This window comes from Astatotilapia calliptera, chromosome 4, assembly GCF_964374335.1.
Source record: "Astatotilapia calliptera chromosome 4, fAstCal68.1, whole genome shotgun sequence".
NCBI classification, from domain to species: domain Eukaryota; kingdom Metazoa; phylum Chordata; class Actinopteri; order Cichliformes; family Cichlidae; genus Astatotilapia; species Astatotilapia calliptera.
Window position 1 is genome coordinate 23583366 of NC_137425.1, and position 11635 is coordinate 23595000.

At 46.2% G+C, this 11635-nt stretch overlaps 1 protein-coding gene across 1 annotated transcript in view; it reads right to left on the reverse strand.

The window, feature by feature from the left end:
• Positions 1-2200: 2200 nt before the first annotated feature.
• The window catches only part of rnf216 (ring finger protein 216), a 20548-nt gene continuing 11113 nt past the window's right edge, over positions 2201-11635 (reverse strand). The window contains exons 13-17 of the mRNA XM_026165517.2: positions 10471-10549; positions 4670-4767; positions 3996-4218; positions 3529-3598; positions 2201-3105 (exon numbers count right to left, since the gene is read on the reverse strand). Coding sequence (XP_026021302.1) covers positions 2714-3105; positions 3529-3598; positions 3996-4218; positions 4670-4767; positions 10471-10549 — 862 coding nt within the window. The 3' untranslated portion in view covers positions 2201-2713. The remainder of the gene's footprint in view (positions 3106-3528; positions 3599-3995; positions 4219-4669; positions 4768-10470; positions 10550-11635) is intronic.

An 11635-nucleotide genomic window follows, 5' to 3' on the forward strand; every position in this document is an offset into this window, starting at 1 on the left:
TATAGTAACACAGCTGGAGATAATAAAGGTATTGCTACCTTAGGACAAATAGTACGGTGAAAACGCTGATGAATGTGAGGTTTAAATAGATGACGGCGATGCTGTTATTGTACTGACTGAACTCCTGATTTGCCCTTTTATGCATCAGTGCAGTTAAGGACAGGCCCATGTATATTTATATGACCTTTTCTGCACACAATGAGCATTCAAGGTACTCCACCTATGACATACAATAACATAAGGGACGTCTGTGTTGCTTCTGTGACTGAAGTCCTCTATTATTGCTACTTTTGTCTGCGCCCTTATTCACACAGCTCCACATGTTGGATGTAGCAGAGCGTTTGCACTAGATGCAAACACCCACACTCAAAGGGATTTGTGTCTCCTACCTGGTGTGAAGCAGGTAGCAAATGTGCAAAGCACTACTCTGGGGATGAAACCCTCTGTCAGCTGCTGCTATGTAATTAGCACTAGAAGTATAGTGATCTAAACTGACTGGGCCAGATGAAGCGGCCCACAGTGGACGAACTGTTTATTTTTCTTGTCGGCTCTGGACTGGATGCATTAGCATGCTGTTATCTAAGCAGGAAGCATGGCTGAGGCTGACTTGGTGGTTCAAGCCAACCTTACTGAAGTCGTGGCACAGGAAGTACAGGAGGTCCTATACCAATCGGAAGCTTTGATCCCTGTCTCTGCATGGCGACACTGAATCCCGAATTACCCTCAATGCATCCATCAGAGTCTGAGTGTGTGTGGATGTTAGATAAAGTGCTTAGAGGTACAGAATAAAAGCACTGTGCGTGTCGCTCGTAGCAGAAGGTCCTCAGTAAACTCTACAAGTCCCAGTCCGTTTACTGCACGGGCAGCACATTAACACACACACCCTTCTCTTCAGATGTACTTTTCAGTATGTTTGCTATACTTGTGTACTTACACTTTCCTCTAATACTGTAAAAAGCAATGCCTCCATCCATGACAGTGTTTCAATCATAATACCAGGGTAACTATTGAGAGCTTGAATTGTGTAAGTGGCAGCATCGACTGCGTTGCCAGAAATCTCCTTTATTCAATCTAATCATGTCAGCTAAGCCCGCCCTTTGTTGTTTGAATTAAATGAGTCATTAGGAGATAATTCCCTTTAATGCTATCCAACTGTAATCCATGACCCACACGCTCTTCTGGCAAGCCCTGGGGTGTCTTTGGGGACTAGAAAAGAATAGAGTAGAATAGGATTTCTAATTAAAAGAAAAGATTGTTTCTCAGGGATTCAAACTCATGATGCCGGCAGCAGTGACAGTCGGGATGAATTCTTACAGGCTCTGAGGTCAGGGCTAACAGAGGGTGGCCACAGCAGTCATGGGGTTAGCTGGAAACAATGAATCTTTGAAGGTACAGTCCAGTGAGTTTACACATTAGTCAGTCATCATGAAGGTATCACTCAGCTTGTAAAAACAGCACATGGTGTTATGAACAGTGACCCCCCTCCCCCTGTCTTTGGAAAGGCTTTTTAATCACATCTGGAAACTAAACTGATGATGTCACAGTGATGTCAGCAGAGCTTCTTTTTTTTTTAGTTCATTAGTATAATAAAAGCGCTCAGTTATTTTAGCTCAGATGGAGTTAAAAAAAAAAGGTTTCAAATAACTTTAGCTATATGAAGAAGAAAGAAAAAACCTAAAATGATGCAATCATGCGTGAACGTGAATTTGAGTGAACGACCCAAAAACGACAAACGTCTGTGAGCCTCATTTACATGATTCAATTCATGTCGGCTTGGCTGGTTTAAGATGAAGAGTCTGATTAAAGTCTAATTCCAGCTCTCGAAGTCTGTCTCCCACCACCCATGACTAAAACCATTAGGACCCCCAGGCTAAAATGGAGCTTTGCTGTTTGCTAGTGTGCACGCAGAAATAAGAAGACAGCAAAGTGTGTGCTGCAAAGTGATTTGTCACACTTGCAGCACGCTTGGCTGAACAAAGGAGTCCCCTCTGCAACATCACAAAGCCCGGCTGTCGCGACACGGCGATTGGTGGAAAACAGTCCGTCTGTCATGTGATTGGCGCATAGCCCTGAGGCGGGGTGGGGGCTCAGTTATCATGAGTCAGCCCCTTTTTCTGCATGAGCTGAAGGAGGAAGGAGGGGGTGAAAGAGAGGCTCAGACAGAGAGAAATGTCTCCCAACATCGGCTTTGCAGCAGGTCTTAAAAATGCGAACAGAGGACTTTATTAAAAAGTTTGCAGTCTCACATGTTACACAAAAGATACAGAGCAAATGCTAACAATATTTTTTTAATTTTCCGCTTTTATTACTCAAAAATATCTGTATAAACGGGAAAGAAATTGCCTCAAGATTCTCAACTGTCCGTGAACATTTTAACGAAAACAAAAAAAAGGTGGAAAAGAGTAACAAGAGGATCTCGCCATTATTGAAGCCCAAAATCAACACGAGAAGGCAAAAGTATCTGAAAGTGTGTTTGTGATTCTCTAAAAACGCACTTTCAGTGTGTTTTTCTTTATTTGAATTGATAAGGAGAGGCTAGCTCGCAGAGCTATCAAAACGGATGAAAACACTAGAATGAAAAACAATAATGCACAATAAAAGGAACGGAAAATAATAATCAGACGGGGGAAAACTTTACTGAAATACTGTAGTGAGGGTACATGAGTGTGTGTGCAGGGGCACACCGGGTCAAAGCAGGATTCACGCCATCGCGTTAGAAGCGTCTGTAGTAGCGGTGCGGTGGCCCGTAGTGCATCGGCATGTCCATCACATCCATGTTGTGCTGATGAAGGTTGAAGGGACCGGGGTTGTGGTGGTGATGGTGGTGGTTGTTGTTGTTGTTATTGTTCAAGGGTGGGAGGTGCTGCAGCGGGGGCACGTAGGGCGCCGGGCGAAGCCGCGGCATGATCACCTGGGGGTAGTGCGGCGGTGGCGCCGGTGGGTAGCGGGGACGCGGAGGGACGAAAAGGGGAGCTTGCACTGCCTGGGGCAGAGGAGCGGGCGGGGGGTTGGGTATGGGTGGGTTTTCTGCAGGTGGACCGACACGGGGCCGCTTGGTGTCTGCGACGGGCTCCGGTGGTGGGCCGACTCTCTTCCCTGAATTATCTGAGAGGAGAATGAAAATAAATAAAAGGATCGGTGAGGTGCACAGCAGGATCAAATGTTTCCCTCACGCCTATCCTTCACATAAACCACACACAGGAAACACTCATGCAACTGCTGCCAGCACGCCTGAATAAATAATAGTCAAAGGGATGAAGAGGAAACACCGGAGAGGAACAGTGTTGTCGTGGCAGTGCCACAGTTTCCTGCCAAAGAACATAATTCACTGCAAACTGAGCGATTAATAGCAGTTTGATGAGTGCCAACATTATTTAATATGTTATTATTATTAGGGGCTTTTTGCTGTTATTATATAGTGCAGTGAAGAAAAAAGTGGGGCGGAGAGACACAGCAAAACCGCTGCACTCAGCCTGACGGCGTATGAGTTAAAGCTCATCGTTTTCAGAGCATGTTTTTGTGACTGACCTGTGCACTTCTTATTCAGCTCCGCCTCCCCTTCCTTCTGGATCTCCTGAATGATTCGCTCGTCATCTTGCTGTAAAAACACAACACACAGAGAAGTTGACACATTTCCAAAAACGCTGTTGCCATTATTACTTGACCTTAAACGACTGAGCTGGTTCGTGTGTTAAACGGTCGTTAACCTGCAGGTCTGCATTATGTAGTTCCCTAAACCAAACTATTTCTAGTAGCTAGAGTTCGCTTTACTTCCTGCTCTGTGCTACAAGTGACCGAGGACATCAGAGGATGAGCTGGAGCTTCTCCAGCTCATTAACTGACTGGAAACTAAAGGCTGCCTGTTGGTTGCCAGTGATTCTGTAGCCAGGCCGCTGTGGGCAGCCACGGCCTCAGATGGTCATGGTCAAAGTGCAGTGGGAAACACAACAAGAATCAAGATCTGTGATTGTGAGAGTTTTGAGTTTTGAGCGCACCGTGGGGTCGGTCCAGAGGGAGCACTTGCGGCAGTGGCGGCAGGGAGCGCCGGGAGACCGGGCGTGCTGGCAGAAGTGGTTATAGCCGGTGATGGGCTCTCGGCAGAGGTAGCACATGAAGCTGCCGCAGCGGCACGACATCCGGTTGCAGCCCTCCGATTTGACCAGGCCCGTCCCACACTTGACGCACTTCCTCACCCGAGCTGCCGTCATGCGCTCCTCGCTGCAGCACAGAGAAAGTTTAGGAAAATGTGACGAAAGAGGATCGGTTTTGGGATTTTCATTGAGACACACACACACACACACACACACACAGTATAACAGAGACATTTTCTGTGAATGAACAGATCCTCTGGATGCAGCAGAACAAACTCCTGCTACTATGATTCCCTTTTAGTTTTGTCCTGTTAGAATCATCAGACCTCGATCCTCTGATCTGTCTACCAGGCCGCTTCCCGTCTCCTTCAGCGCCTGGAAGTAAGACGATCTGCGACCGGCTCAAAACAGGAAGCACTGCAGGAAGCAGCCGGCCTCTCAGTTTCCTCAAATGTTGTCCGGGAAACTGAAGTGTTTACCCAGCATCCTCTCTGGTAGATGTTAAATCTAGCTCTCCTCACATGTTAAATCTGAGCACCCTGTACATTACTGATGAAGGATTCCTGTGACCCACTTACAAGCGCACCCTCATGCGGATCTCGTCTCTCTCCAGGACCTCATCGCAGGTCTTCCCAACATGCTGCTTCCACTGGACGTGGCACTTTCGACAGCTCTCCTAAACAGAAGAAGAAGAAAAAAAAGACAGGAAGGGGATGTTGAGAAAGAGGGTGCTGCTTCTGTGCTTTTCTCATCAAAAGTCAGGAGATGCATCCACCCATAGTTTTCCCATTAATGCTGAGCAGGCGGTGTAAGTGGGTATTACACTGCAGTCAGAGTGTCTCCCACACACACATACACACACACCGCTGCCTCTGCTCAGCATGCTGCTGGTGCTGCCACTGCAGGGACTCGGGGCTTGCACGGTTAGGTGTGGCTCTCTCTCTGCATGACTGCAGCGAGAGCGCTCGCCGCTGACTGCTCGGTTGCCTAGAAACAACGACTCCAGGCTCCAACCTTTCTCCGTCTCCTCAGCCAAAAGCGCTAGGTTAAAGGGATGTTGGGGAGTGGCGGGGTGCAGGCGGCTCAAGACTCCCACTCTTCCTAACCCTTAGCTAAGTGGTGTCACCATAAATATTTGAGCCCCTCATCTAATATTAAACAGTGTGACAGCTGATGCAGCAAAGCATGATCCACATCTCCACCGCTGCTGCTGCTGCACCTTCCCTCTGTGTCCTGTGACCTCCTCACACATCCTCCTTTCACTGGGGGATTTTTTTTGTTATCATGCATGTAAGTCAGAGCTGATTTCACAATATTCAGTGGGACAGCTCTGCATGAGTAAGGTCAGCCAGAGGGTGGTGGGGGAGAATCTATGGTTTTGGTTGGTGCTTGAGTGATGAGCGCTCCCTAAAAAAAGGCACAAGATCTGGATCTAGTTTAGTTGTTTCTTCAAAAAGAGAAAAAAAACATTCTGAATAAAACTGATATAGAGATGAAAAGCACGGATTCAAACCATATGGAGGTTTGGGGTTCATTATGTCAATTATTATAAAGACCCAGTGACCTAATGGATAAGGCAACAGCGTGCGGGGCTCAGGATTGTGGATTCAAATCCCATCTGGACTACATTTTGTCAATTTCCCAACTGTGGAACTAATAAAAGTGATATTAACTTATCTAACTGAGGAGCAAAGACATTAGAAACACTGTGTGACACTGATCTTGTAACTTGTGTTCTGCTAATAAGCTAATAAGTTGCCAATAAGTCTCCCCGACAGCAGTGGTCTCCCAAGAAGATAACTGCAAAACTGGAACATCTCCGGGACCCCGAGAAAGTGTTTAAGATGCTGACTCAACCTGACACAACCAAGTCAAGAAAAGCCCAATCATCCACACACACAAAATATGATGTCTCAGCCATCACAAAAACATGTTAATCTGCAGGCCGGCTGATGTAATCATGCAGACGAGTGAAAGCTAAAGAGGAAAATACCCCTATAGTCTGTAGTTAGAGAATAACTGTTAGAGATTACAGAAGCGGAATAAACAGGAAAAGCTCAGGTGGAAGAAATATTCTGCTTAAACCTCAAAAGAAAAGAGCCAGAGTGAGCATTCCTGGACTCAAGTGTCACAAAACCCCCCAAATCAAAACAAGAAAACGCCAGCTCACACAAAGCCAGACCAGGGCGAGAACGACAGAACGATGAGAGATCGCCCCCTAGTGGTGACATCGAGGCCAAGGAACGAGGAGAGCAGAGCGAGCGCGCCTGTCCGAGACCTGTTTGACAAGACACTGAAAACCAGGAACACACCTGAGTTCTTATAGTGCAGCTAAAAATACAGCTGCTGATGTCACAGCCAAACCTCGAAGGGGGTGTGTCGTCCACGCCTTCACTTACACACAAACACACACACACAGGAAAGAAAAAGAAACGAAAAAAAAATTGAAGCAGGCTGAAATGTGACAGAGGTCACAGAGATAAACACACGGCAGCAGCAGCACAAGTTTGTCTTTTTCACCCTCTCTGCATTCATTAATTCACACTCACTGCTCCTGCTATTTTTTCCCCAGCATGTTCCAGCTCGCCTTACTCCTTCATTCACTGCTCTCCTTTTCTGCATGCCACTCCCTAACAGCACCTCCTTCCTACTTTCATTCATATTTTGCGTCTCCTCTAAATCTTTTTCTTCTTCTCTTGCGGTGGACGCTACAGCAGCCCTTATAAGGATGTGCACAGCTTCTGATGGGCTTGTAAGGGGATGTGTGTGTCTGTCAGTGTGTGGCTTTTGCTGCAATCAAACTCGAGTGGCATTTCGAATGGCAGGAAGGAAGAGGTTAAACCTGACATGACAAGCCATAAGCTTGTTGCTTGCAAGCCCGTCACAGGACTTGCTCCTTTGAGAAAATTCATCTGATCTACAGGAACAGCAACACCAAGACTGCAGTGTACAGATTTGCACAGTGCTTCCACTTCCAGTGTCTCACATATCACATTCCTCAACAAGTAATCATGCACAGGCCGGGGACAAACCTGTGCAAATGTCCTCACAACCACATGTGGAATATGTTTGTGTAGGTCAGACAGAGCCAGGACAGATTGGGAGAAAGAAAAAAAACTGAAGGAGAGGACAGAATCTGGGTCAAATTTGATGAGAACCACATTTGAAATGGACGAGGAAGTGTGACCGACCAGTCAGAAACCAGTATGAGGGGAGTGGACAGTGTGGCTAGCCAATGAGACGGTGGTATGGAAGAAGGCGGGTGGGCTTACGGAAGTGTGTCAGTTACATAATGAGGCCCCGCCCTGCTTGAGCGGGCTGTGGGGTAGACTGTACAGTGTGTGTGTATGGGAATAAAAAACACACACACGTGAAAACAAGAGAGGAATTAACACCTCAATATCACCCGTCTCTTATTAAACACTGGTGATAGTACCAGCGTGTGTGATGGGGGTTTCCAGGTAACAACACACATCCCAATTCTAAGTGGAAGTGGAAGCAGCTTTTTGCGGCATACATAAGCAAACATAACAGAGCTTAAACGTGCTGGCTTTAAAAGCTGACTGAATTTGCACTGCAGACGAATCACTGAGCAAGGATCAGACCCAGAGTTATCTGGAGCATGTCTAACTTTTACGTCTCTGGGTGTGTGTGTGAGCTTGTAATGAGGTGCAGCTGTGCAGTGATGCTGCAAGGCCAGCAACTGTAAGCCTATGGCTCCACCTACAGGCTGCTGGCAGGAATTGCATTGGATTTCTATTCTTCACTGCCTGAGGCGAAAATCTGCAACAAATGCAAGCATAATGCCGAGCCAAAAGGAGGCATCTGAGAGCCACGTGCTAATAGAGAAGCTATGGTAAAGACAAAACGCTACTGTGGAGCCACAAGTAAGAAGAACTAGTCCAGCTTGGGCCAAGTCAGCAGATGTAGGATTACAGAAGAGGTTTTCTATGGAGGAAAAACCCTGCTGGCACATGGAAAAGCTCAGGTGTAATTAAGAATCTGGTTAAAACCTCAGTTTTAGTTTCCTCCAAAGTTCCTATAAAATCTTTTAAAAAGGCCTCTGGGAAAGTTGATGCTGGAAACACCCTAAAATACCAAGGCAGCAGAAATGCTGAGGAGGATAACTCACATGACTCATTTCTTACTGTTTCAATGTGATGTCTGCACTGCTTTGAGAGCCGTTTAAAGGGCAAACAAGTCTTACACTGATGTCTCACAGCCCTCTGAAACTAAAACAGGGTTTGCTCAAACACAAACACAAAGTGCTGCTCTTGTATGAAAACAAATTAAAAAGTTAAGTATATCCCATTTTCAAAACAGAAAATGACAAAAAGGAAAAATATTTTACACTTTGGAAGAGACTTTTTAAATATGTGCTTACACCACAGGGACATGCTACACCATGAAACCAATTCACAACAACCTGTTTCACAAGCCTGAATATGAGAGCTACTGGCAGCTTCGGGCATTTAATAAAATATTTTTTCTCTTGACTTGTCTGAGTCCAGGTTCTGTGGGCAGCACTCTCAGCAGAGACACCCAGAGCACCCTCCTCTCCCAGCTCATCTAGGAGAGATTCAGTCTGTCCACTGTCCCTACTTCAGGGACTCCGCTCTTTAGGAGGTACCCAGAACACTTCACCTGTGAGGGGGTCCGGCATCCTAGTCAGATTTCCAAACAACCTCAACCTGCTACCTTTGCTGTGAATGACAGCTCTACCCAAACGCCTGCACTGCTCCCACTGTCCCTGATGACGAGCTCAGACTGCCTTCAGACGAAGCTAATTCCTGCTGCTTGTATTTGCGATCTCATTCGTTCATTCATTTGGTCATCCACTGTCACCAGAGCTTGTGACCACAGATCTGCTCAGTCACACAACAGTGCCTGTACAGATTGCGAGCTTTACAGTTTTACTAATGTTTATGTGCAATGCCGCCATCTTGGATTGTTAAATTGGGGCTGGTGGGGTTGCTTCAACTGGGAAGTCTGACTCGAAGGGCTGTTCAAGTCGAAAATTTCAATTGGGAACTTGGAAATTCTGACTTCAAACAGAACACACCAGAAGAACCATGTCCTCAGTCTTGGAGGTGCTAATTCGCCCCTCTCCACTTCACACTTGGCTGCAAACTGCCCCAGCACAAGCTGGAGGGGCTCGCCCGATGGAGCCAGAGAAACAACATGATCTGCAAAAAGCAGAGAGGTGATCCTGAGACCACCGAACTCGATACCATCGGCTGCACCTAGAAATGAAAACTTGTCTTTTCTTCTTGACCGTGTTTCTACAAGTCTCACAGACCTGATCTGTGCGGGCAAGATCCTGCAGTTTGCCTGCACTGTACAGACTGGCCTTCTGCCATGAAACTGGTTGAGCTCACCAGCTTTATAACCATGTTCTCCGTCCATTGGCTACCAATTGGTTTGAAAGCGATTGCACTACTCCTGCTTCTCTTTCTTCTGCTTGGTCTTTTAGCCTTTTTCTGTCAACTACTTTGTTAGCTTGCAGGTTTGATCTGTGTTTTTCATCATGTACATGTGCGATGTTTTGTTGGCCAGATTAAAATCTTCAAACGGCCCAAATCTGGCCCACGGGCCTTCAGTTTGACATGAAAATTGGAAGAATGCGAGCTCATCGGTTAATGAAGGGTTTGACCTTATACCACTGTGCGAGGAGTCACACATTTTTCTTGTATGGCTACTGACATAACCCCCTCCCAACTTCTCTCCTACCTTTGAGGGAATGCAAAGATAGCAGAGGTGTGTGTGTGTTTGCTTCTCTTTACAGTTGTGAGCAGGAGTGAGTGCGAGACGTTTACAGAAGCAGAGCTCACAGAAAAACAGAGGAAAACGGGAGGGTTGTATTTATGTGGGGAAAGGAGCGTGAATGAGCCTGTGTGTGTTTCTGCCAAATAATGAAGGTTTTTTTTTTGGCCTGGAATTTGTGCGACAACTCCGGCAGACAAAGAGCATCGCCTCCCCCTGCATTCCTCAGACAGAGGGAGGAGGCCCCGAGATAAACAGAGAGGGAGCCAGAGGTGGCGACCTCGCCACATGGAACGGTTCATCATTTCCAAAAGCTGCTCATCAATCTCTCCTCTGCCTCTCTCTCTTATGCATGTCGGGCTTCGTGTCCAGGCTGCACGGAGATGATTTATAGGTAGACACCATTTTGCTGTCACGACGCTCTGAATTATTCACGATTCAGTCGTCCACTCTTGGTTTGAAAATTTAGATTAGATCTTCTGTGCTGTAAGTACTCTTACCCAGGGTCACATCAGAAGATGTGCAGATGAGTGTCGACCTACTTTGGTGTACACTTCTTTGCGAGAGTGTTGAATTTACTTTATAAACAGAGAGAGAGCAGAAGAGCAGAACTCACCTTGCGGCACCGAGGGTTGGGACAGCTAAACAGAGACATGTCTTTGTCCAGCAACGCTGGGAAGTTGCAAAACGGACACCTGGAAGAGATCAGAGAGGAAAAATGAGCTAGACAAAGCAGCCAGATCTTCAACATCCCACATTAGGAGAGACAAAGTGCTAATCATAAATAGGTTAGGCTGCAGCTAGCTATTATCAATCTGCGGACCATTTTCTCACGGCAATTTCTCTAAGCCCCCCTTCCTTTCGTTCTGTAAAAGTGAAGATGAACCATACTGAACATGAATCTCAGCTGACTGGCTTTTGCATTACAGCTGAAATATTTTCTACCGTTTCTGTTTGCATCACCTGATTTGAATTTCCACCCACCCATGTTGTCGTGTAGACTTTGAATCTACTCCTGATGCTTTGTGTTTGCTTTGAACACATGATTAGCCCATGAGCCCAAGTTCTAGCCAATATTTTAAAAGTTTGATTTTTTAAATGAAAATTTTACATTTTCAATAAAGGCTGGAGGCCACTTCTGCAAAATGACAGGGGGCTCAGCAGCCAGTTATTAAAAAAATAACTGATCATCATTTATCATGATTGAATTTCATTCAGTTATATTTTCATAGCACTGAATCACAACAGTTGCCTCGAGGCGCTTGGTAAGACCCTGCAATAGGACAGAGAAAACCCCAACGAAACAAATCAAACGACCCCCTCAAAGCAAGCACTTGGCGACAGTGAGAAGGAAAAACTCCCTTTTAACAGGAAGAAACCTCCGGCAGGACGAGGCTCAGGGACGGGTGGCCGTCTGCCAGTTGGGGCAAGGAGAAGGAGACAGACAGAGAGCCAGAGATTAGTAATAACTGATGACTGCATGCAGAGGTGTGTATAAACAGAGTGAGTGTGAAAAAAGGTGAGTGAAGAACACACACTTGCAGTGCATCATGGGAAGCAGCCTAGGCTTATTGCAGCATGGTCACCAGGGTCACCTGAAGCCCTAACTACAAGCTTTATCTAAAAGGAAAGTCTTAAGCCTAATCTTAAAAGTAGAGAGGTTGAATCCAAACTGGGAGCTGGTTTCACAGAAGAGGGGCCTGAAAGTTGAAGGCTCTGCCTCCCATTTTATTTTCAAATATCCTAGAAACCACAAGTAAACCAGCGGTCTGAGAGCGCTC